This window comes from Mesoplodon mirus (assembly GCF_964341445.2).
Source record: "Mesoplodon mirus genome assembly, chromosome: 4".
NCBI classification, from domain to species: domain Eukaryota; kingdom Metazoa; phylum Chordata; class Mammalia; order Artiodactyla; family Ziphiidae; genus Mesoplodon; species Mesoplodon mirus.
In genome coordinates this window covers 156,749,794-156,777,170 of record NC_138979.1, presented here as the reverse complement: position 1 = coordinate 156,777,170, position 27,377 = coordinate 156,749,794, and the positions used below count along the sequence as shown (strand labels likewise).

General features: G+C 38.6%; 1 protein-coding gene across 1 annotated transcript in view; it reads left to right on the top strand.

The window, feature by feature from the left end:
- The window catches only part of COX16 (cytochrome c oxidase assembly factor COX16), a 131,069-nt gene extending 104,461 nt beyond the window's left edge, over positions 1-26,608 (top strand). The window contains exon 4 of the mRNA XM_082619706.1: positions 26,271-26,608. Coding sequence (XP_082475832.1) covers positions 26,271-26,384 — 114 coding nt within the window. The 3' untranslated portion in view covers positions 26,385-26,608. The remainder of the gene's footprint in view (positions 1-26,270) is intronic.
- Positions 26,609-27,377: the final 769 nt, after the last annotated feature.

Genomic DNA, 27,377 nt, shown 5'->3' with positions numbered 1-27,377 from the left:
CTTTGGAGTTGATTTGAAGCTTGTCTTACTCCCCAGAAAGCCTCATTATGTGAATAATAAACCTTTTCATACTTTGTTGGTGCACATGTGATGTCATGTCTTAATATCCAAACCAAAATTTGGATGAGGGTTGCATCCCTCCTCTGTGGGGGCCACAATGTTACATATCAAAACTTTCTATTTTAGTATTGCTAGCTTACAGGGATATTTATAGTCTTAAATAAATGCATATATTGGAAAAAAAGAAAAGCTGAAAATTAATAAGCTAAGTATAATTTAAGATGTTATGAAAAAATTGCAGAACAAGCCCAAAGAAAGGCAGAATGGAAGAAGTTAATAAATGAATATAAAACTGAGACTCATCAAAGGTGAAAGTTAGTTATTCAAAAAGACTTATAAAATAGGTTGACTCTAGCAAAGATTACCAAGGGAAAAAGAGAATAAACAAATTAAGAAGTATGAGTTATAACTACAGGGATCAAAAAGACAATAAAATGAAAATTTTTTGACAACAAATTTGTAAACTTAGATGAAACTAATAAATTCCTAGAAAATTTAATTTACCAAAACTGACTGAAGAATAAAGAGAAAACCTGAATAGTCCCACAAATGATAATAAAACTGAATGAGTAAATAACTTCCAATTCAGATAAGATGATTAGACTTGTTTCTCCCTGTGCCTCCACACTAATACAAGTATATACCGTGGAAATAACAAAAGAGACAAGGAAAGGAGAACTCTGAAAGGTTGTAGAAAGAAGGCAAACTGGTTTGGGATCCCAATACACAGCAGCAGGGTACTTTACATAACATCTCACCCAACAAAAGAAGGCAACTCAGACCCAGTGTTTTCTAACCCCCAAGCTAGCAACAGAAGGTCAGGCTTCCCTCCCCCCTCCCCCCAATCAAACAGGAAGAATCCACCAGAGGAGCCTGGCACTACTGGCAAGGAGAACTGCTAATGATTAGTGGGTAGGAATATCACTTTTCTAGGCCTAAGATCCACTTCCCCCACCAAGAGATACTGAGACTGCCGGGCAGCACTGGACCACTGGCCCCCACCACAATAAGCATCTCAGGCAGGAAAGTCTCTGTCCTCATGGGCCTGAGACTCCCTTCTACTGAGAGACCATAGGGTGATCACATGATGTGAAAGAGACACCATACACCACCACAACTCCAGCAAGGCATGGCAGGCCACTTTGTCTCCATGGACCTGAGATTTCCCTTTCCCATCCAGAGACACTAGGGTGGCCAGGGTAGAGGGTAGGGAGAGATGTGATCAGCAAGAGGGACCCCATGACAACAAGCTGCCCAGCTAGGGAAGTTTCAATGTCCTTGCAGACCTAAGATTCCCCTCTTTACTGTGGGACACTGGATGGGCCAGTCTGCAGAAATCCTTCTGGTCCCTCAGGCAGCAACAGCAGGAACAAGTGGGAATCTCAGTGCCACCAGATAAATCAAGCAGACCAAAATAATGTCAGAAAGAGAAAATTAGACTTGTTGGAAATACAGTCCACAAAAGTTGGCCAGGACTTGCATGCTTTATAAACCTAAACAAGGTAAATGCCTGCTAAAATAAAGTAGATAAATAAATAGAGCACAGAGTCTCCTAACATAATAGACAAAATATCCAAGATGTAATAAAAAGTCATCCATAGTACCAAGAACCAAGAGAATCACAACTTGAGTGAGAAAAGTAGATCATCTAACGCCAGCATGGAAATGAATCAGATGTTGGAATTATCTGACAAGGATTTTTAAAGGAGCCATCAAAAATGCTTTAACAATTATTACAAATTCTCTTCAAACAAAAGAAAAAACCCCAAAAAATCTCAGCAAAGAAATAGAAGTTATAAAAAAGAACCAAATTGAAATTATAGAACTGAAAAATACAGTAAAAGAATTTTTGTAAATTGCTGGATGGATTCAACAGCAGAAAGGAGATGACAGAGGTTGGAATCAGTGAATTTTAACACAAATCAATAGTATTTACCCAGCATAAACAACAGAGGTGAAATAGACAAGGAAAAAAAAAAGCCTCAGGGACTCAGACCTGTGGGACAATGCAAACATTCATATCATCAGAGTCTCAGAAGAATGGGAAAGTGGAACTGACAGAGTATTCAAAGAAATAATAGCTGAAAATGTCCCACACTTGGTGAAAGACATGAACCTACTTAAGAAGCTGAGAAAACTCAAACAGGACAAACCTAAAGAAGTCTACTCCAACACACAACACAATTAAACTTCTGAAAACTAAATAAAAAGAAAGAAATCTTGAAAACAACCAGAGGGAAATGATGTATTACCTATAAAGGACACAAATTCTAATGACAGCAGATTTTTCATAGAAAACATACAAGCCAGAAGGAAGTGGCACATTTTTCAAGTGGTGAAAGAAAAGAACTGTCAACCATCAATTCTATGCCCTGTGAAACTATCCTTCAGGAATGAAGAGGAAATAAAGACATTCCCAAAAGTAGGAAAACCAAGAATTTGTCTCTAGCAGATCTGCCCTTAAAGATTAGCTAAAAGAAATTCTCAAAGAGAAAAGAAATGATAAAAGAAGGAATCTTGGAGCACCAGGAGGGAAGAAAGAACAGAAATATGGATACATACAATAGACTATCCTCTTCATGAGTTTTAGAAATAGTATTTGATGATTGAAATAAGAACTAACACCATGTGATACTGAAGAAAATGATATTTTAAAGTGGGGAAGGCAAAAGGACTTAAATAGCAGTAAGGTTTTAAAATTTCACTAGAAGTGCTAAAATGTTGATACCAGTAAAATATAATGTCACATATTTATACTTGTAATACTTAGAGCAACCACTATGAAAATTATACAAAGATATTTACTCAAAAACACTATACATAAGTAAGATAGAATCCTTAAAAATGTTCAAATAACACACAGAAAGGCAAAAAAAGGAAACACATGAATGAGAACTAGAGGAAAAAAAACAGAAACAAATAATAAAATGGCAGATTTAAGCAATAACAATAATCACCTTAAAAGTAAATGACCTAAATATGCCAATTAAAAGACAGAGATAAACAGAGTGAATAAACATGACTCAAAAATATGCTGTGTACAGGAAACTTACTTCAAATCCAATGAAATAGTTTGAAAATAAAAAGATTGGCAAAGATTAACCATGCAAACATCGATCAGACACCAGGAGTGCTACATTAATGTCTGATATAGTAGATTTCAAAGCAAAGAATATTACTAGAGACAAAGAGGAATATTACACAGTAATAAAGGATCAATTCACTAGTAAAATGTATTAGTTTCCTGGGGTGGCTGTAACAAAGTACTACAAGCTGGTGGCTTAAAACAATGTAAATTATCCCACAATTCTGGAGGGTGGAAGACTGAAATTAAGGTGTCATCAGGACTATGCTCCCTCTGAAAACTGTAGGGGAGAATCCTTGCTTTCTTCTTCTAGCTTCTGGTGTTTGCCAACAATCTTTGGTGTTCCTTGGCTTGTAGATGCATCACTCCAATCTCTACCTCTGTCATCACATGGCTATCTTTTCCCTGTGTCTGTCTATGTCCAAATTTATCTCTTCTTGTAAGGCCCACCCTAATCCAGCATGACCTCAGTATCTTCTGATTGCATCTATTTCCAAATGAGGTCACATACACAGGTACCAGGGTTAGAATTTCAGCATCCTTCCCCCCCCCCCCGCCCCGGGGGCACAATCTAGAGAAATCTTAGCTGAAGATATAATTATCCTAAATGTGTATGTACTCAACAACAGAGCCTCAAATTACATGAAACAAACTGATCTAGCTGAAAGGAGAAATAACAAACCAGATTACAGTTGGGGACGTCAACACCCCCCTCTTGGCAACTAATAGAATTACTAGACAGAAAATCAACAAGATCCTATTGATTGGTTGTGTTGAATTCAACCAAGCAATCAAGAAATAAGTAAGATATTGGGCAGAATTCCCTATGCTGTAGAGTAAATCCTCATTGCTTACCTATTTTATGTATAGTAGTTTGCATCTGTTAATCCTATACTCCTAATTTGTCCCTCCCCTCTCCCTCATCCCTTTGGGAACCATAAATTTGTTTTCTATGTTTGTGGGTATGTTTCTGTTTTGTATATAGATTCATTTGTATTATTTTTTAGAGTCCACGTATAAGAAAATAACACAATATTGTAAATCAACTCTACTTCAATAAAAAAAAGAAGTAAATACTCCCAATCTTTACCCAGTTTTTCCAGAAACTAACAGAAGAGAGAACACTCTCCAATTTAGCTTAAGAGATTGGTATAATCATAATACTTAAACCTAAAAAGGAGAATACAGGAAAGAAAATTATAGGTAATATTCAATAATGAGCATGGATTTAAAAATCCTAAACAAAATATTAAACTAAATTTAGCAACATATAAAAAAGATAGTATGTTATGACCCAGTTGAATTTATTCCAGTAAAGCAGCATTGGTTCAACATTTGAAAATAATTGATATAATTCACTACATTAACAGATTAAAGAAGAAAGACCATGTAACCAGGTCAAGTTCTATAGTTACTTGGTTTAAATTCAACACCCATTCATGACTTAAAAAAAAAAAACACTGTTGGCAAAGTAAAAATAGAAAGAAATTTCCTTCTATAACAAAAATAAACTTACAACAAACATCATACTTACCTCCAAAACAAGGAAGACTTCTCCTTAAGATTTATTACAAGTCACAGGTTATCTATGACCGCTTCCATTAATCATTGTTCTCAAGTCCCAGGCCAGCACAGTAAGGCAAAGAAAGAAATAAATGTATAAGTATTGGAAAGAAGTAAATAAAACTGTTATAATTCATAAATGACATAATTTTTTAAAAAAATCCAAAATAAATTACTAGATTAAATGCACTTAGCAAGTCTTAGATAAAATGTAATTACACAAAATAATTACACTTTTATGTAATTAGGGCTTCCCTGGTGGCGCAGTGGTTGAGAGTCCGCCTGCCGATGCAGGGGACACGGGTTCGTGCCCCAGTCTGGGAAGATCCCACATGCCGCGGAGCAGCTGGGCCCGTGAGCCATGGCCGCTGAGCCTGCGTGTCCGGAGCCTGTGCTCCACAACGGGAGAGGCCACAACAGTGAGAGGCCCGCGTACCGCGAAAAAAAAAAAAAAATTTAATAGAAAAGAAGAAACAGTAGAAATTATAAAATAAAAATAATATTTACAGAAACTTCAAAAAAATAAATACCTAAGAAAAGTTAACAAAATACAACACCTTTACTGAGGAAATTATAAATCTTTAATGAATTTAAGTTACCCAAATAAAAGAAGAGATACACCATGTTCATGGATTGGAATATCAAAATATCAAATATCACAGTATCAAAATAGATGTCAGTCCTCTCCCAAATTGATGTATTTATTCAATGTAATTCCAATCAAAATTCTAATAAATGTCTTGCTGATCTTAAAAGCTAACTCTAAGATGTTTATGGAAGAGCAAAGGGCCAAGAATAGCCAAGACACTTAAAGAAAAACTTCACGATAGGGAGGCATACCTACCAGATATGAAGAGTATTTTTCTTTTTTTATAAATTTATTTATTTATTTATTTTTGGCTGCATTGGATCTTCGTTGTGGCTTGCGGCTTTCTCTAGTTGTGGTGAGCGGAGGCTACTCTTTCTTGTGACGCACAGGTTTCTCTTTGTGGTGGCTTCTCTTGTTGTGGAGCATGGGCTCTTGGCTCGTGGGCTTTAGTAGTTGTGGCACACAGGCTCAGCAGTTGTGGCGCATGGGCTTAGTTGCTCCATGACATGTGGGATCTTCCCGGACCAGGATTCGAACCTGTGTCCCCTGCATTGGCAGGCGGATTCTTAACCACTGTGCCACCAGGGAAGTCCATGAAGAGTCTTTATACAGCTCCAATAATTAAGGATGCTGTGCTGCTGTTGGTAGAGATGTAGACAAACAGTCTAATAAAATAGAATGAAAGTCCCTTTTCTCCTGGAAAGAGACTCACACCAATATTGAAACTTGATATACAATAGAGTTGGCATAGCAGATCAATAGAAAATTGATAGATTTCTCAATATATAAGGCTGGGATAATTGGTTATATGGGGTAAATGAAATTATACCTATATGTAACATACATAAAAATTAATATCAGGTGGGCTAAGAATCTAATAAATGTCAAAGGAAACTCTATAAAAGTTCTAGAAGACAGTATAGACGTGTGCCTTTACAAGACACTCCTCTCACTCCTGAGTCTTCATACAGGCTGGTCCTTCTGTCCAGAATAGTCCACTGTGCCCTCAGTCTGCTTAACTGTGACTCACCCTTCAGATTCCAGGTTATATGTTACATCCTTAGAAAAGCCTTCCTTGATTATCCAAGGTTAATCAGATTACCCTGTTATAAATACTCAAAAGTAACTCTATTTTTTTCTTTTTCTTTTTTTAATGCTTTCTTTGAGGTATGTCCTGATGGGTTTTTACATGGGTAAATACCTATGTAACCACTACCCAGATCAGGACACTGAACACGCTTCTCCCAAGTTTAAGCATATGGCTTCTCCCTATTGTTAAATAAAAATGGAGTCAGTGAGGGCTGGACGGAGCTGTTAGCTAACAAAGAACAAAACAACTTGAAAGATTCATTGAGGCGGTAGTCAGCACAACCCCCAGGCAGGGCCATAAAAGGAATGGACGTCACGTATTGGCTCTGAAAAAAAAAATCCCGTTTATTCTACGTAAAGCAACTTCTAAGTCACACTTATGTCACCACCTGAACTCTGTGAGTGAGCACACGTGTGTGTATTTTTGACACGAGTTTCATTCTGATTTCAATATTGTAAACTTTTAATATATTCTCATATATGGTACTGGAAGTACCCCCTCCATGCACTTATTCATCTTTATCATTTTTCTTTTCAGAAAGTTTTGACTGTTTTCACCATTATTTTTCCTTCTAGATGACTTTCAGAATAATTTTATCATGTAACCATAAAAACGTGAAACATTCTAGGAACGTGCCATACTTTTTAGTTTGTTCAAGTTTTTCATTCATGCCCCTGTGGGGGGAAGGCATAAGGGGTAATAGCTAAAGGATATAAAGTTTCTTCCTGAGGTGTTGAAAATGTTTTAAGATTGACTATGGTGATAATTACACATATTTGTGAACATACTAAAAATCACTGAATTATAGACTTTAAATTGGTGAATTGTGTAGTATGTGAATTATATCTCAACAAAGTTATCTTACAAAGGATGTACGAGAATATAGCTTACAAAATTTAAATATGCCATACAAAGTTTTAGAAAGAGTTAAAATAAATTGCCTATATCAGAGGGCAGAAGCAATTATAAACAATTATAAAATATTGTATTTTTCTTAGACATATGGTTTGTTTAATTGGTTCTACTATTACAAATTCTCACTATCAACTAGTCCTATGGTTGTATTGTTTAAACAATAACATGTATGTAACAGATAATAATACAAAATTATATATAATTCCAATAAACACTTATTTTTGATATATTTCTTAAAGTAATAAAACATAATTATGTTAATTATAATTATAAATGGTATATAATCAATATATTACATACCTACAACATTGTATATTTATTTATTATTTATGTTTTAGTTTGGTATGGCTGTGTTCCAAGTTGACCCTTTAAAAAGTTGGTTGCCTGAGTTAACCCCACATAAGCCCTACGTAATAATACTATTATCCCCACCAATTTATAGATGAGAAAAAAAGAGGTTCAGAGACTTGCTTAAACCACAACGTAAGAAACAATGGAGTTTTTTCCTCCCTTCCATCTAAGGTTCATCTACTAGGTTATCTCCACTTTTTAGGACAATTGAACATAGAAATGCCCCCCACCCCTTCTTTTTTTTGGCTGCCTCAGGCGGCATGCAGGATCTTAATTCCCTGACCAGGGATTGAACCTGAGCCCCCTGCAGTGGAAGTGTGGAGTCTTAACCACTGGACCGCCAGGGAAGTTCCAAAATGTCCATTCTTTTTAATATAGAGTTCAGAAATTAGTCATTCATGGTAGTGTGTGTGTGTGCGTGCATGTATGTGTGTGTGCATGTATGTGTGTGCTTTGGTCAGCAGTGTATTTTTAAATTAGGAATTTCACATAAAAATCCAGATTTCTGTTTTCTCTTGAAAACTCAGATGATCTGGAAACACTGGGCTTATATTCCTCCACAGCAGCAGTTGCTTGCTAATAGCTGTTTCTTTAGTCAGGACATTCATCTCTAGTTTGCCCAACTCCCCCTTCTCCCTTTCCTTTACATCCTGCCAGCTTCACTCAAGGACATTAGGCTTACTACAGAGGTAGCAGACCATAATGGTTAAGAATCAGGCTCTGGGGGCTTCCCTGGTGGCGCAGTGGTTGAGAGTCCACCTGCCGATGCAGGGGACACGGGTTCGTGCCCCGGTCCAGGAAGATCCCACATGCCACGGAGCGGCTGGGCCCGTGAGCCATGGCCGCTGAGCCTGCGCGTCTGGAGCCTGTGCTCCGCAACGGGAGAGGCCACAACAGTGAGAGGCCCGCCTACCGCAAAAACAAAAAACAAACAAACAAACAAAAAAAAAGAATCAGGCTCTGCTGCCAGACTGGAGTTCAAATCCCATCTCTGCTACTTACTGGCTCTATAACTTTGGACAAGTTACTTAACCTCTCTGTGTATAGGTTTCTTCAGTTTGTAAAATTGAACTAATAAGAGTATCTTCTTCACAGGCCTTTTTGAGGATTTAGGGTAATAATTCAAGTAAAACCCTTAGAACATTCTTTAGCGTGTGTAAGTGTTCTCTATGAGTATCATTACTACCTGTCACAGTGTAAGCACTTCAGTTTGCATCCCCTGTTGTAGATGAAACTCCACCTCTTCACCCTCAGAGGTATGGCTGTAGCCAGACAATGAGCTCAGACCACAACAGTCCAGCAGCTGTGCTTTCTGGGTTATTCTGCCCTAAGTAATTCCACACATGGACTTCAGTCATCCAGCCCATGTTGAGCTAAACCATGGCCAGTCCAATTACTTTTTATAGTCTCTTTTCTAAAGGGAATATACTGTTTCACATCCTTCATGCAGTTTTCAGTTTCCCAGCTTCAGATAGCCTGCATATCATTAACCAAAAAAGACCAAGCAACACTTGGCGAGTCAGTGCTCTCTAAATTCACAGGCAAGCAAGAGCATTTTTCCACCTTCACTTTGAACCCTACCCCAAAAAAGTTACAGAGCCTCAGAGACAGCTCTGATTAAAACACACTTGAGAAGGCTCTCATTACCAAACAGAATTCTGGCCACTCAATATAAATCATCTGAATCAGGTTAAAGGTGACTCCCCAAAAGCTGAAATCAACTCTCTACCTCTTTCAGGACTGAAAAAAGCTGGCAATTTATAAAAGATCCCAGAAGAATCTTAAGGGTCTGGCTTTAAATAATTATATCTAGATATAAATATAGATTATAAATATAATATACCTATAATTTTAGCAAAATAGGTTCTACTCTCCATAATATCTTAAAATCTGCTCTTTTCATTTAGTACTACATTACTAAAATATTTGATGTAAATACATTTACTTTTACAATATTATATTTAGTGGCTTTTTAGTATTCAGCTCTATGGATGTAATAATTTCCTGTACTTGGACATCTGGATTGTTTCCTGATGGTACCCAAGACAACAATGTTGTGATAAACACTCCTGTAAATTAAATTTGGAGAGTGGATTTATTTGTTTACCCTTGGATTTCTTCTTAGAGGTGGTTCACCTAAGTCCTGCCCACCTTTGGAAATAATCAATTTTTAAGGAAAAAAACCTTAAAATATCCTAATTTGAATATTCTATTTCCTGTTAGACCTTAATTGACACAGAAGCTATTACTTGTCAATATCTACTATGTGTCCAATACTTTACATTCTTTACTTAAACCACCCAATAGTCTTTTGTGATGGGCATTATTATCCTATGTTAAGAAATGAGGCTCAAAGACATAAAGTATTATGTCCAAGGTCACAGCTAATTAATAGCAGGAAATTTTAATACTTGTTGGTCTGACTTCAAAGTTAAGGAACTTTCCGTAATAGTGTGTTCCTGAAGAGATTCCATAATTCAATTTTTAAATAGATCCAACAACATTTTAGATACTGTGAGGAAGATGACCATTTAAAGCTGTCAGTAATGATTTGCAAAACAAATAACCACTCACTAAAAATTGATGGAAATTAAAATGTTTAGTTATAAGGTAGCTGAAATCAAGAGGTATTTCTGATTTCCCTTTTGTTCTGAAAACACATAATTAGTACCATCTGCTCTGAGATGGATGCACGTGCCAGCTAAACGCTCTTCCTTAGTGCTTTACAGAGCTCTTTGAGAGGTCTCTATTCATGACACTTAACTCCCTTTTCTTATACTATATAGATTAACTTTTCTCTGTTAGGTGTTGTCAAAAACATACGTACTAATGACAACATGTTTTAGACTTAACAGAGACCATGTTTAAAGAATATGCCACATACCTGTACTCAGAGTATTGTGGGATATAGATTCTGGTTGGTTCCTTTTTGCCCACTGGCTGATCTAAATCTGCCCATCTTTTGTAAAGATCAGCTTCCACCAGTTAAAAGACAAATGCACCCTGTCCACCCAGCTGGTCAACTCCTGAAATTGAATTTGAATTTGTTGGTTTGTAGTTTGCAGTTACTACAATATTAAGGGTGCCCTTCAGAAAAGCTTAACCTCTCACTCTTTGACCATTCTTTGTATCAATTAGGATAGGTTCACTTGCAAGAAAAGTGTCTTAAACCATAAGACATTTTCTTGTTTCTTAAGAAAACTTTCCAAAGTGGGCAGTTCCAGGGTTGACTAGCAACTCAAACACGTCATCAGGGATCCAGCCACTTTTCATCCTTGAGTTTCAGCATCCTGAGCACGCTGCCTCATGCTTGTCACCTCACCGTCACAAGGTGGCTACCGAAGCTCCAGGCATTAGGTCTTCACACGACATTCAGAGATGAGAAAAGGGGGCAAAGGAAAAACACTTTTTCTGTTCATCAAGAAGGAAATATTTTCCAGATTTTCCCCTATGCCCATGATGGGAACTGGATCACACAGCCATCTCTGACTGCAACACAGGCTGAAAAGTGAGTATCTGGCAAAGGGGTTTAAGATTCCCCTGATTGGTTTAGACCAGTCACGATGTCATGCTTTTTCAGCCTTTCTTTTCCTACCTCTTCGGTGTGTTTTTTGATCTTTCACTCTCATTGTGGCCAAGGCTGAAGAAAGGGGAAATGAGCTAATCGTGGCTGCTGCTCATGTGATGTAGTGTGTCATGGGATCCTCTGTGCTCTGATAAGAAAGGACAATAAAGTTACCTATATGCTATGATTAGAGCTGGTCAAGAAGTGGGTTTGGTTTATGTTTGGCTCCTGCTTTAGCCTTGGCCACAATCAGAATAAAAAAGATAACAAAGACACCAAAATTGTAGGAATACAAAAGCCAACTAAAATCTTCCAGAGGCTGAATTAGGAGTATGGGATTAACAGATACACACCACTATATACAAAATAGGTAAACAACAAGGGGTTACTGTATAGCACAGGGAACTATATTCAATGTCTTATAATAACCTATAGTGGAAAAGAATCTGAAAAAATATACATATGTATAACTGAATCACTTTGCTGTATACCTGAAACTAACACAATATTGTAAATCAGCTATACTTTAATTTAAAAAAATCTTCCGTAGGCTGAACTCATTATACATACCATTAAGAGGCTCAGCTGGGCCAAAAATAAGGAGGCAACTGTTATTACCAAGTCAGGCAGAGAGCAGTTAATCCCTCCCTGATAGTAGCTCTGCTGAGGACAGCTCCCCTTATCTCTTAAGACTAAGAATAAGCCAATTTCCCTTGTTAGAAAGGCCCACTTTTTAGGGTTAAGGTCAGGATGTGTGTGCCATGGTAGGGGCAGTCAAAAAACATATATAATGCCATTTGTGTGGGTGTGTATGTGTATGTTCCTTAGCAGTGTACTGTGCATTGAAATGAGTCTTATTGACAGCTATACTAAATAAAATAATTGGCTAAATAAAAACCAGCCTCGGGCTTCCCTGGTGGCGCAGTGGTTGAAAGTCCACCTGCCAATGCAGGGGACACGGATTCGTGCCCCGGTCTGGGAAGATCCTACATACCGCGGAGTGGCTGGGCCCGTGAGCCATGGCCGCTGAGCCTGCGCGTCTGGAGCCTGTGCTCCGCAACGGGAGAGGCCACGACAGTGAGAGGCCCGCGTACCGAAAAAAAAAAAAAAAAAAAACCAGCCCCCATGTCTCTGAGTCTCCTCTATCCTCTTTGTATAATACACACTTATGAATTGGAGAGGAGAGTCAAGGAGCTGCCAATGTTGTAACACAATGATGTTTACCTCAGAAAACAACCACATGGGACATAATCTTGCCTTTCACCAGCCCCAACCTCTCCCTGCACTAATTCCCTTGGTATTGCTAGAGCCTAGAGCCCAGTTTGTGGAATTAAAAGGCAGTATCAATGGAAAGCTGATTACTAAATAATGCTTAATTTAAAATTAAGATACAAAATTGTAGCTACCAAATGCTCAGTTATATTCAAATACATATTAAGTGTGTAATTGTATGAAATTACATATGTGATAATACTTACATCCAGGTGGTGATATTTGGATGATTTTTCTTTATACTTCTCTGCATGTCTAATCTCCCAACAATAAATATGCATTGCTTCATAAGTAGGTAAATATTATTGTTTTCTTTTTTTCTCTCTTTAAAATCAGCATCACAGAGTAAGATACCGTTACAACAGCTGGTGCTGTTCACCACCTGGGGAAGAAGCAAACCTTTCAAGAGCTGTTTTCTTTTCATCAAGAAGTGCATTTCTCACTGGTGAAAGGGAGACTCATCAATAGATCAAGACCAGAAGTTTTGTGATGATTTCTCAGGGAAGAGACTGCCCAGGGTGCTTGGAGCTTGTGCTGTCTGGTTCCCTGTTGCCTCTGGCTCTCTGCAGAATTTAGCAGATTCATCACTGTGCTCCAGCGAGACTTTGTTATTTTTAGCTCTGTTGACTTCTAAACTGTAGCATACAGACACACAATAGACAAAGTACCTTGTAGATGGACAACCAAGCCATGCAGATGGGAAACAGCCCTCCATTAGGAAGAGGACTACGTACACGAAGAGGAGGAATGATATGATATCCTATGTAGAAAGAATTTAGGGATGAGGAAATCAAGCTAAAAGCCTCAGAGGTTTCAGGCTGCCTGACTTCAGCAGCAGCCAGAGCTGCAAGTCTCTCATTGTCTCCTGCTGCTCCCTCCCCCGCCCCCCATCATTCACTAGGCTCTAGTGGATGCTGCCTACTCCTCAAACACAGCACTGGTCATCTGCCCCCAAATCTGCACATGCCTCACTCCTTCACTTCACTGAAGCTGCTGCTCAAACGTGACCTTTCCTGAGAGACCTTCTCTGAGCATTCAATCTAAATTGCCACAAAATATCATCACCACAGCCACTCTCTAACCTTTCACCTGGCCTGAGTTTTCTTCATACCACTTATTTTTATCTGAAGTTTCATAAAAATGCACTCTAGTTTATTTGCTGATTATCCCCCTTCTCCTGCACCATGAGAGCAGGAACTTTGTCTTGTTGACTGGTACATCTTCATACCAGAACTCTCCCATAGATAGTCAGTTTTTGGTAAGTAATTGTGTCATCCATGAACCAATGAACAAATCATCCCCCTCATCCCACTTTTGAAGGTGATTTTGTGGTAGTTTTACTACCCCTCACTAAGGGGTGATAACTCTGAGTCAGGTGTGGAATACATTTCCCTTTTGTATCTCTCTGTCATCACCATGATCACTGCCCAAGAACACAGCCCTCTTGCTTACCTCACTTTCTTTTACTTTTATTCATGTCTAGTTCATTCCCTCAACCTTTCTCCTGGGGAGTCCCTCTAGAGCCTCAGCCTTTTTCTGGGTATCTTCCTTGTGCTCTTGTTTTGTTTGGGGTGTTTTTTTTTGCCAGCTTTATTGAGGTTTGACTGACAAAAATTGTAAATATTTAGGTTTACATGATTTTTTTTAAGGTGTACAACATGATGATTTAATATATATACGTTTTTGAGTGTGTGGTGAGGACACTTAAGATCTTCCCTTTTAGCAAATTTCAAGTGTACAATACAGTATTAGTAACTATGGTCACTGTGCTGTACATTAGGTTCCCAGAACTTATACCTTATAAGTAGAAGTGAAACTGAGCAAGTGGGCTTGTGACCTGCTCCACAATGGAAAGACCAAATACTGAGGCAATGGTCTTTTACAGAGAGAAACAGGCTTTATTGCAGGGCAGCCAAACAAGGAGGTAGGAGGCATTGTACTGTTTGACCAATATCCCTCCATGTACCCCAGCCCCAACCCCTGCAACCATCATTCTACTTTCTGGTTCTGTGAGTTCAACTTTTTTAGATCTCAACTACTCGCCACAAGATAGACCAATAAATCGAGAGATGAGGTGTTGGGAAAAGGAATAGTGACTTTATTCAGAAAGCCAGCAGAAGATGGTGGACTACTGTCCCAAAGAACCATCTTGCCCTGGTTTGGATGCTAGTTTCTTTCATACAACAAAGAGGGCGAGGTGAGTAGGTAAAGTGGAAAAGGTGATAAGTGGTTGCAAATATTCCCTGGTTCCAGCCAGACTCAGAAGGGATGTGTTAATTTCTTTTTCCCTGCAGCCACTTACGGGTGGGCCTGGTCAGGATGTTTCCTGTGAGTTTAAACAAAGGTATTTTAGCTTAACACACAGGCATGGGAGGCAGGGTTCCAGGAGATGGGCCATGATGTATACTTTAAGCTATAGGCAACTTCCCTTTAGTGATTAACTTGTAGCAAAAACAAGAGAATACAAAGGTGAAAGTAAAAGAAACAGACCCAATATGGAGTCAGGTTTGTTCTTCCCTATTACAATTTCCCACTGTAAATGTCCATTTGACAATCTTGTGGGAAAAGGGGTGACAACTGCCCTGGCTACTTCCTGCTGAACGGGGGCAGTGAGGGGGTGATCGTGGGATGGAATTGATCAACTTGGGACTGGAAGTATTCCTGAGTCCCTGGTTGGGCATACATGATTCCCCTTTTTATGGCCGTGTCACAATACTTAGACAAGCACTTGAACATATACATACATTCCAGCACTTGGAATAAGGATATCCAGCATGCTCTGCTCTGCGTTATCTTTAGATCCTGCCAAACATTTAATAGAAGGGGTAGTTATTTCCCCTCCTTGGTCCTTTCCAACAAGAGGCTGTTACCAGTGTAATGGAACAAGAGAGCAGGGCAAAAGTCATCATTACTTATCTGATAGGAAGCTTGGCTCAAAATAGTAACTTAAGCCCTTCTAAGGGCTCATAACTCATAAGACCAAGTCTGCTTTTCTTCATTCCATCCAGTTTCTGGAAAAGTGAGTGATACTCAAGTGTGGTGAATCCATGGTCTTATCCCCACTAATTTAAAGAGGAGTCAGTGTTCAACAGCACCTTGTATGGTCCTCTCCACTTAGTGGCAAATTGATGTTCAGGTCCTTGTTCTCTCCAGGTTTTGAGGAAGACTCAATCCCCAGGCAGGAAGGGGTGCAGGACTTCCTCATTCGGGTAGGCAGACCTATTGGAAGCAAACTCATGAATGGAAGTTAGTATAGTGCTATAGTCTTAACATAGTTGGTGACTGTCAAGTCCTTTAAGACATCTACAGATTCTCCTGCCCAGACAGACACCTGGAATGTCCTACCATACAATATTTCAAAAGGGTTTAATTTAAGCTTGCTTCTAGGAGCCACACTAATCCATAGCAGGGCAACTGGCAAGACCTTATCTCAAGTTAAATTAGTCTATTGACAAGTTTTAGCAATGCTCCTTTTTAATGTATGATTCATTTTTTTTTTGGTTTTTCCTGTGATTGTGGTCTCCAGGATGAAGACAGTTTCCAATTAAAGTGCAGTGTTTTAGACACTTGTTGGGTTATGCTAGAGACAAAAGCAGGCCTGTTATCACTTTGAAGGGTGCTAGACCATCCAAATTGGAGGATAATTTCCTTAAGGAGGGCTTTAACCATTTTAGAGGCTTTTTGCTGTCTGGGTGGGATATGCTTCCACCCATCCTGAAAAAGTGTCCACAGGCACTATAAGTTATCTGAAATTTCCTGCAGCTCGAGAAATTTGAGTGAAGTCTATTTGCCAGTTCTTGGTGTGGCAGGTTCCTCTGTGTTGAGGCCCCATCTGGAGAGGTCTAATAGCAGTCTTTGGGTTATTTTTAGCACAAATTAAGCAGTTCTGAGTGACTCGCTGGATGGTCTTTTGTAGGTTAGGCCCCATTATATACTTTTGAATCCATTTAAGGTAGCATCTCTCCCATAATGGGTTCTATTATGAATGTGCTGCAGCACAGTGTCCAAGAGTGCCTCAGGGATCAAAACAATTCCTGTGTACATTTCCAGCCAGGCGATCAAGAGTGAAACCCTACTCTTTGGCCCTTTCTCTGTCCCTTTCTGAATACAATGGCTGGTATTCTGACAAGTCAATCTGTTGGAGAAGTGATCCTATCATGGCTTGATAATTGCCCTAACGAAGTGTCCATAAATTGAGTAAAAGTCCTTCACCCAATATTAAGTTTCTAAGGTCCCTAGCCAACGTTTCCCTAAACAAGGTAGGGGAATTTTTAAATCCTCGAGGTAGGACCGTCCAACAATACTGTTGGACCACCTGTGTTTCTGGGTCCTGCCATTCAAAAGCAAATAGCTGCTGTGATTCTTCTGCAAATAGGAATGCAGAAAAAAAGTATCTTTTAAGTCCAAAAATTGAGAAACAGCTGTATTCTCCCAGAATAGTTGTGAGCAGAGCATACACAGGGTGCAAATCTTGGACTACTTCATTAATAGCCCTCAAGTCTTGGACAAAGCGATACTCTGCTGAGTTTGACTTTTTGACCAGGAGAATAGGGGTTTTGTATGGGGACCTGCAGGGTTTAATCAGTCCTGTTTTCAAAAACTTTTTGAGAATTGGCTGAATTTCCTTTTGGGCCTCTTGCCTCAGAGGATATTGTTTTAGATTAGGTGTCCCGTCCTCCCTTTTTAATGGAGTCTGTATTGGCCATGCATTTTTGGCCTTCCCCGGGGTGCTGTCTGCCCACCCTTTTGGTCTTACCTTTCCATAGACCTCCGAGGGGAAAGAGCTCTGTCACCTTATCTGCAGTTTCTATGAGCGTCATCTGTAGGTTTAAAGTGTGTTCTGGTGGGACTCTGATGTTAAGCTGTTCTGACAAAAAAAGTTACTTGCGCATTTAACTTTACAAGGGAGATGTCCACCCAGAAGAGGGATTGGACACTCTGGCATATATAAGAAACTATGTTTCAGGGTGAGGTCCCCTAGTTGGCATTCTAGAGGTTGGAAGAACAAACGATTTTGTACTTCTCCAGAGACTTCCGGGACTGAGATGGATTGAGATGTTTTCTGTGCCACCTTGGTGTTTACCACAGAGTATGTTGCACCCGTATCTATCAGAAAGTCAATCAGCTCATTCCCCACTGTTACGGGGCTCCTGTGGTGAAATTGGAATTGGGTGCCTCAAGTCCTAGGGAGCCTCTGGGCCTCTTCATTTATCATCAGAATGTTGCTCTCTGTCTACCATATGAGAGGCTCCCATCTTTATTGTTTTCCTTCTTATGTTTTAGCCTAGGACAATCTTATTTCCAATTCCCCTCCTCCTTACAGTAGCTCATTGTTCCTCCCTTAATGGTGGCTTACCTCTCTTTGGGTTACTCTGGGAATCCAATGCCATGCCAGAAGAGTGGTGTTCCATTTTGCATCTTCTGTCATTGTTCCCCATTGTTGAACACTTTAAAAGCAACATCTACCGATTGAGAAGGGTTTGTTCCAAATGCACCATCTAATTTTTGCAATTTCCTCATATTTACCATTGTAGCATTTTCAGGGGGCTTGGTATCTGCTGTAGACCTGATAAATCCTTTCCAAAAATTCAGGGGGGTCTTCATTTGGTTTTTGCTGAATTTCTTGAATTTTGTTAAACCCAGCCTGCTGGCTGTTTGCATTTAGGCCCCCATGGAATAGTGGCATAGGGGAAATTGCCCTGCAAAGTAAGTGGCTCCTGGTCTGAACTGGGTGTCCTGTCAGGTCTTAGATGGCAGTACCAAACCAGGTCCCTGTGCCCCAGGAACTAACACAGGATTTTCCAATTGATCCCTATAAGGAAGGGGAGCCAGTCCCATCACTTCCCGAGCCCCAGCATTGGGAGTAGGGTGGGCTGTATAGAAGCAGGAAGTGGTGGAAGGGGTGGATACATTAGCATAGTGGCTGAGTGGCTGGGGCAGCCAGCTCAGCCAGAGAAGTTAAGGTTTGAAGCAATGTATCGTCACTCTTGTTCCCTTGCTTTTCTTATTTTCCCTGATGGTACAGCAGAAATGCTTGCACAAAGGGGATTTCATCATTCTTCCCCACTTTTTCACAGAATAGCTCTAATGGTAGGATTATATAGAGCCATTTGAAGACCACCATTCCTCAGCGTTTTATTGTGAAACCATAACTAGCAACTGATCCTCTCTAACCATTTTACCCTGGCATCAACCAACCGAGCTGAATTCTGGGCTGGGGCTTTTGGTGATTTTAGAAACCAAGTGCAACCTTTTCCTTCTCCCTGGAAATGTCCCACTCTCAGACAAGAACAGACAGCATTTTGTGTGTGTGTGTGTGTGTGTGTGTGTGCGTATGTGTGTTTGTTTTTTCTGTTCCTTTCCTCCATTTGACATCAGTAAAAGTTTTAAATAGCACAAAGCTGATTTGGCGGTAAATGGAGAAATGGTACCAAAACAAATTGAAGTGAAAAACCCAAAGAACAAAACCTCAAGTTTGGTCTTGTGGTTTTACACATCACAAGAACCATCAATTCAACCTCCATGCAATGTGACTCCCTGGCTAGACCAATGACACAGGAGACTGCAAACAACGATGTAATTAACAAAGCAAGGGTGATAGTACATGGTACACAGGGTCCCAAGATAACCCTGCATACACCCTTTGTGGAGATCCTAACAGGTACTGTGGCCACCACATTGTTACAATAAAATATTATCTTTCTCTTAATCATGGGTTCATAGCTATAATCAGACCACTTATCCAAAATGCACCCCAGAGGACTTTCTTTAGGGATAGTTGAAACATTCTGCAGTTTTTAAAGACAGAAAAACAAGACGAAACACAAATGGCACACACAAATGCTAGCATTCAAAAAACAAACGAACTAGTTTACAAATCGGGTAAAAGTTCAGCAACTATTTCCTCTCTCCAACAGGGTACCCACTCAAATACAAAATAAACTGGTTTATTCTGGAGGAAAAAAACCCAAATGGAAAGGAATAAAATTTCTGGCTCTATACACCAAAGCGACTTGCCCTACTGTATTGAGTCAGTCGGCTCCCAGATTTCGATTCCTTGCTCCAACTGCCAAGCGCTGGGGCAGCTGGTGCCACTTCAGGGAATTCTGAAGGGAAGATCCTCAGGACAAGTGCTCCCAGCAGCTGCTAGGGCCTTACCCGAAAATTCCTCAACCAGGCCAGCCAGCTGGCCATGAGCAGCAAGGCTGCTGGCTGCCTTTGCCAAAATTTGTTACCAAGACCAAGCTTGTACTGCTCACTGCAGGACAGGCCAACAAATCGAGAGATGAGGTGTTGGGTCAAAATATAGCAATTTTATTCGGAAGGCCAGCAGACCAAGAAGATGGTGCACTAGTGTCCCAAAGAACCATTTTACACAAGTTAGAATTCAGGCTTTTTTATATGAAAAAGGAATGGGGTGTGGTTGGTTGTTGCAAACTTCTTGGTGTCCAAATCCTTTGTTCTTGCAGCCGTCCAGGTAGGTTGGGTAACAATGTTCCTGTAAACCTCCAACAAGGCAAATGTTACTTTCTGTTCTGCAAATTTTTCTCTATATATAAATGGGAAAGCGGTGTACCTTCAGAAGTCAGAGACTTGAGAATGGGCTATCTTGTATATTTCAGACTATAGGCAACATTCTTTTTTTTGTGCGTGTGTGTGTGGTACGCGGGCCTCTCATCGTTGTGGCCTCTCCCGTTGCGGAGCACAGGCTCCGGACGTGCAGGCTCAGCGGCCATGGCTCACGGGCCCAGCTGCTCCGCGGCATGTGGAATCTTCCCGGACCAGGGCACGAACCCGCGTCCCCTGCATCAGCAGGCAGACTCTCAACCACTGCGCCACCAGGGAAGCCCTAGGCAACATTCTTAACTTGTAGCAAAAGCAATAGAATACAAAGGTTAAAGTAAAAGAAAGAGATCCAGTATGGAGTCAGATTTTTCTTCCCTATCACAGTTACGCAGAAATTACAGAAAGGTCTTGCATCCTTGATGATATTACTGAGCTGCTGAATTACCCTGAAATCACTTTCCTTTCAACTTCTTCTTATGCTTTAAACCGCTCTTGGTTGGGCACTCTATTACTTACAGAGGGAAGAAATCTTAACAGGGCTATGGGATTGAGCAAGGATTTCTTTAAGGATGGAAGATACTTTCACAAATGGAAGATACTTGCACATATAAATCCCTTTATTTTTTCTTTGCTCCCTAATAATAATAATAATTATTATTATTATATCATTATTTGAAAACATATAGTTCCTTATCAAATTACCAGGGTACATTTGGGTTTACCTATAATTTTCTATTTATAATAGTTCTATTAAAATAAGAAAAAAATACAAAAATGTGTATTATTTCTCCTGCTATTCAACATTGTTTTTCAAGTTTTAGCCAATACAATAAGATCAAAAAGTTATCAGAAATATGGCTAAATAGTAGAATTTTCATTTTCAGATTAGAAGATTGTTTTCCAAGAAAGACTAAGAAATTCTACTTTATGTCTCAGTTTCCTCATCTATACAACTGATATAATAGTATCCACCTTATAGAGATATTATGAGGATTAAATGAGTTAATGCACTAAAATGCTTGAAACAATGTGTAGCCCACAGTTAGTTCTCTATAAATGTTAGTTATTGTTTTTAAAATAATTGAATAAAGTGATGATACAAAATTAAAATACAAAAAATAGTTTTAATAAACAGAAATTTAAATTTCTGGGGGAAGAAATCCCATTTTTAATAAAACTTCAAACTATAAAATACCTAGAAATAAAGTTCACAAGAAAGGCAAAAGACCTAAATAAGTAGAACTATAAAAATCTTATTAAAATGTGAAAAAAGATATCTAAATGGAGTGACAACTTCCTAAGATAGAATGAGATAATGTCATAACAATATCTACCCTTCCCAAAGGAATTTATATATTTAATGCAATTTCAACCAGAATCCTAGTTTGATATTTTTTACACTGGATATGATGATTTTAAAGGTCAATGGAGGAAGAGCTGAGAATAGTCAAGTAAATTTTTACAGAAAGATGAAAGCCTTGGCTATGGGCTTGGCACAATAATAGACAAATAGATCAATGAAACAGAATCCAAAATTGGTTCAAGTAGAATATGAGTCTTAATTTTTGACCAAGTGGGAAAGGGTAGTTTATTTAGTAAATTATGTTGATGAAGTTAGCATCTGAAGGAAAACAAGTTAGACCCAATGCATCATACCACATACAAAAAACAAAACTAGATAAATTAAATATATAAATGTAAAATATAAAATTTTAGGAAATCAATTTTAGGAAAACATTTTTATAAGCTTGAATTGAGAAAGCCTTTAAGCAAAACAAAGAATCCAGAAGTCATAATGAAAAAATGGGCATTTTATGCATATAAAATGTTTACATGAGAAAAGATACCATAAGTAACATCTTAAAAGGCAAATAGACTTTGGAAAAGTATTTACAACACATGTGGCAAATGAGGGGTTCCTATCATGAATTATATTGAAAACTACAAATCGATAACATTAGAAACGGAAAATGGGCAAAGGATATAAACAAGAATTTTCAAAGGAGTATATGCAAGAATTTTCAAAGGAATATATACAAGTACTCAATAAACATTTTTTTAATTCTTTAAATATTTTGGGGTAAATTGAAATACCATTTTTCACCTATTAGATTGGCAAGAATCAAGAAAGTAGTAATAACCTGCAGTATTTATGTGGTTGGAAAAAGAAAGAAACAATTTGAATGTCTGTCAACAGGGGAATGATTTAATAAATATGACATATATGTGGAATATTAGGCAGTTATTTTTAAATACATTTTTATACATCGATAAAAAATTGTTGCAAATTGCAACATATGTATATGTGTGATCCCATTTTTTAAAGTGAACCCAAACTAATGGTCTTCAACAATCTCTACATTTACATATATGAGCATAAAGAAATGGAAGGATACTCATTAGACTTTAACATTAGTTACTTCAATAAAGGAGACATATTGGGGAAGGGGAGTTATTAAACTCTTCCTTATATATATTTGTATTATTTGATTTGATAGAGCCAGCATACATTTCTTTTGTATTAAAAAATGTGATTTCCACATTTAGCTATGATTTGAAGATCATAGAGAGCTACTAAGGCATTAAGGACCTGAAGAGTCAAAAAAACATGAGGGAAGGGAGACACCGAGAAGAAAGCTAAAATTCTATAGTGCTTTTCTTCTTGAATATCTGCATAACCACAAAGTGTGGTCTACTGAAAAGCTAAACAGAATGTGACAACTACAAGACTGAGAGATGAAGGAGAATTCTGAGCAGTCTAACCCATGTGGAGACAAAAACTTCAAAGTCCCTGGCTCACCATGGAAGTGACCCTTGAGCAATAAAAGTGACCAGAAATAGACCAATCCTCATGCAGTATGGAACTCAGTCTCAACTAAACTCAAATACGAACTGGATTGAGATGATTCATCCTGATCCTAACAGCCTACCCCCCCCAAAAAAGTGATACCTCTCTCAAATAGCTAACATAATCCAGAGACTCACCTTAACTGTATAATTTTTCACACATAATGTTAGCATTCCGTCAAAAAATACCAGGCATACCAGGAGACAAGAAAAACTGATATATATGTCTATATATCTATATCTATGTGTATATCTATATATACATATACATATAGATATCTCATTCTCTCTATATATATACAGAGAGAGAGAGAGAGGAACAAAATCTAGAAATAGAAGAAATCTAGGTGTTGGAGATATCATACAAAGACTTTAAAATAGCTGTGATTAATAGATAATAAGATGGAATCTATAAAAAATGGAAATTTAATTGAAAGATAAATCAGTATAAAATATCTAGACTAAAACATAGAGATAAAAAAGAACAGAAAATCCAGAAAAGAGTATAGGAGAAATATGGGGCATACTGAAAAAGTTTAACACACCTGTAATTGGACTTCCGAAAGAAGAGAAGAGAGACAATAGGACAGAAGTATTAAGAGGATAATAACTAAACATTCTCCAAGATCATTTAAAGACATTAAATTCAAGAAATTCTATAAAATCCAAATAAGATAAATTCAGTGAAAGCTACACCCAGGCACACCCAGTTTTACTGTAAGGCACATCACAGTAAAACTTTTAGGAACCAAAGACAGAAAAACTTAAGAGCAAAAAGGAGATCCATTTACTGCAAAAGAGCAGCAATAAACTTACGACTGGATTCTCAACGGCCTCATTTGTATTACATATAATAAAGCAAGGGTGCATGTTGTAGTCTCTAGGTCAGCAAACTTTTCTGTAAAAGGCTAGATAGTAAATATTTCCCACTTTGTAGGTCATACGGTCTCTGCTGCAGCTACTAGACTCTGCTATTGTGATGTGAAGCAATCATAGACAAGACACAAACAAACAGGCAGGTGTTTCTGTGCTCCAATAAAATTTTACTTACAAAAACAGCCACAGGCCATAGTTTGCTAATCCCTGCTCTGGGATAAGCACTAAAAATGGAGTAAAAGAGTGTGTAACTAACTATACACAATCTTTCTGGGGGTCTCATCTGTTCCCATGGCCTCAATGACCACCTATATGCTGATGGTTCCCAAATCTGTGTCTGCAGCCAAACCTGTCTCCTGAGCTTGAGACACCCATCTCCAACTGCCTCTGAGATTGCCCATTTGAACATCATGCAGGTTCATCATGTCCAAAATGACCCTTCCCTCCTTGTTCTCCAAACATGTTTTTCCTCCCATGTTTCCTAAGTCAGTGCTGCTATCCCTTGAGTTTCTCAAGCCAGACACCTGGAAGTCATGCCAGACTGATCCTTCTCCCTCATCCTTTAGCCATCAGCAAACAGATTGGGTTATTCTACTGTGGAAAGAGTTTCCCTCAAAGAACTCACAGGCTAGTGACAAAAATCTTCATAAACCAATGTAGAAATTGGGTGAGAGGTAAAAGGATGTGCTGAATGTTAGGTGAAGGGGCTTATATCTTTTAAAGAAGATCACTAAATATCAAGAAAATGATTGCAATTTATGGCGAGAAAAGAAACTGTGTGTGAGAGGGCCAAGAGGATGCTTTAATACTGACATGCCATTCATTCTTTTATTCCATGACAATCATCATCTACCTGCCATCGGCAGAAACAGACTCCAAGAGCAGCCCTTTCCACCTAGCTGAAGTCTCCCATAGACGTGTAGGGAGGCCCATTTGGGTCGGAAGAACACAACAAGGAGAGAGTCTTCAAAGGCATAGGGCTCCTCTTAAAGAGACCTGTTTGCTTCCATAGCAGATGAACAAAGTTCTATCCCTTTGAGTATTCTCAAGGTCACGGTGCACAGAGAGGGAAGGGAGAGGATGTGAGGGCTGAACTGAGACAAAGGAACCTGGATGAATAGGGAACCTAGTGACCAAGAATATTCTATATATTCTGTGTGTATGTGAAAAAACAAATTTGTGAAAAAAAATTTTTGTGAACGAATTTGTGAAAAGGCAAACCTTTTCATTGTTCCAAAATGGAGGCAAGCTGCTTTCTGATTTTGTGTGATTTTACTTAGAACATATATAATTATTTGACATTTATATAGCATTTATGATTTTTAATTATACCCATAGATATGATCACCTTAATATTTGACAGATAAGGAAACAGAGGCCCATAAATGATTAAGCAATTTACTTATGGGGATATTATAGTAGGAGTGTTGGGACCAGAACCCACAGCCTCTGAGTTTCAGCTCAGGGTCCTTTCTTCTATTATACATTTCTTTCTGTAGAAGAACTGTTAGGTTTCTGGTATTCTTTTTGGTTGACAAAAAAAAAAAAGTAGTCCCATTAAAAAGACCATAAAAACACTAACCAACAGATGAAAGATATAGCTACAGTAATATCAGACAAACACTTTAAAATGAAGGAGTATTATTAGCAATAAAAGGGAAGATAATAGCAATTCTAAATATGGGTACATTTTATAGTATAGTCTTAAAAACATACAGTGCACAAATTGTCAGACATCACCCACAATCTTAGTGAGAGATTTGAACATATTTCTCTTAGAAGCTAAGAGAACATGCAGATTAAGCGTAAATAGAAAAATAGATTTGAACAATCTGAAAATTAACAAACTTGACCTAATTGAAACATAGAACACTGTATCCAGTAGTTGCAGAATACATATTTTTTCCCCAAAGGCATATGGAACATATGACCATATGCTGGGTTATAAAGCAAGTTTCAATACATTTGACAGACTTAAGTCACACAGAGAACTGTGTTTTTTAAACACAGTGGAATTAAGTTTGATATCAACAACAAGAAGATAAAATTTCTAGATATTAGACATTTAAAAGTACACTCCAAAATAACCCATGGGTTAAAGAAAAAAAAATCACAGTGGAAATTATAAAATGTTTTAAACTGAATGATAAATAAAATTGCAACCTATAAAATGTTATGAAATAAAGCTAAAACTGCTTAGAGTGAAATTTAAAGCTCTATAAGCACGGACTCAAAAAGAAGAAAGATGGAAATTCAGTGGTAACGCATTTATCTCAAGAAATTACACATTGTAAATCGACTATACTTCAAAAAAATTTTTAAAAATTTATTCAAGGAAAAAAAATTGTGACAAATTTTGGAAATACAAGTTATAAGAAGGTTAAAAATTACATAACCCATAGGGGAGAATTATGACTATAGGAAGGAGTTTATTATTACTATACTATCCCGTTATCAAATATTGCTTATTAAACTTTTATCTCCCCTACAGGGCTGCTCCAGAACTTATTTGAAACTTCAACTTGGTTGTCTGCTTCTGACTCTCCTAGATTGTACAATCCTAGGGCTGCGGAATGCTGGTACCTGGGTACAGCGGGGCCTGTGACAACAACGCTATGGCTTGTGTGATGGAGAGCTAATGGCAGCCAGGGCAGGCAGGGCTGCTCCTTGTGAAGTACCTGAGGCCCCATGTTTGGAGAGGCACCAAGAGGCCCCGACTTGTGGAGTCCTGGGGCATAATGGTAAAGGATGGGGCATTACTGAGAAGCCACATGTCCCCTTCTTACTATTCATCCCTTCTGCCCTATCGTGTTGCCAGCCTCTGGAGAAAGAAGAGCAGTACCTGCTTTGTGTATGTGACCTTGACGGGAGTCAGTTCACCTGTCTGAGATTTCTTCTTCCCTAGATAAAGGGACAGTATGCACCTCTCAAGGTGGAGTTGAGGTCTAAATAAAGTAACTTTCCCCAAACAGGTCTGATACACTCCTACTTCATTCACGGCCTTGGCGTTTGCTGTTCTGGAACCTTCTTCCCTCAGGCATCAGCATGGCTTCCTCTCCCACTGCCTTCAGGTTCTTACTCAACTGTCACTTTCTCAGTGAAGCTTCCAGGACTCTCTTCAGTTAAAGAGTCCAGCAATTTCCCTCCCTCTCTCAGCAGTCCCTATGCCCCTTACCCCCTCCCTTGCTATATTTTTCTCCCACAGCACCTACCATTTGACATGCTCTATGTATTTTTTCCCTTTTTTTTTTTTTTTTTTAATCATCTGTCTCTTCCTTTAGAATGTAGGTTCCATGAGAGCAGGGATTTTTGTCTTCATTGCTCACAGCTGTATGCCCAGCCCTTAGAATAGTATCTGGTACATAGAAGGTGTTCCACAGATTTTACTGAGTGAAATAATACATATAAAAATGCATAGCACAGCATCATAGCAGGTATTTAAATAAAAGCTGGTTTCCTTGCTTCCTTTTTGTTAAATTGTAAAATCCAGGATGTTTCAAGGTTCCAAATGACCCCAGGTAACTCCTTGAAGTTGGAATATAACAAGGCCTCATAGAATCAGCCAGAATACTTGGATTCTGTATTCGTTTGCTTGGGC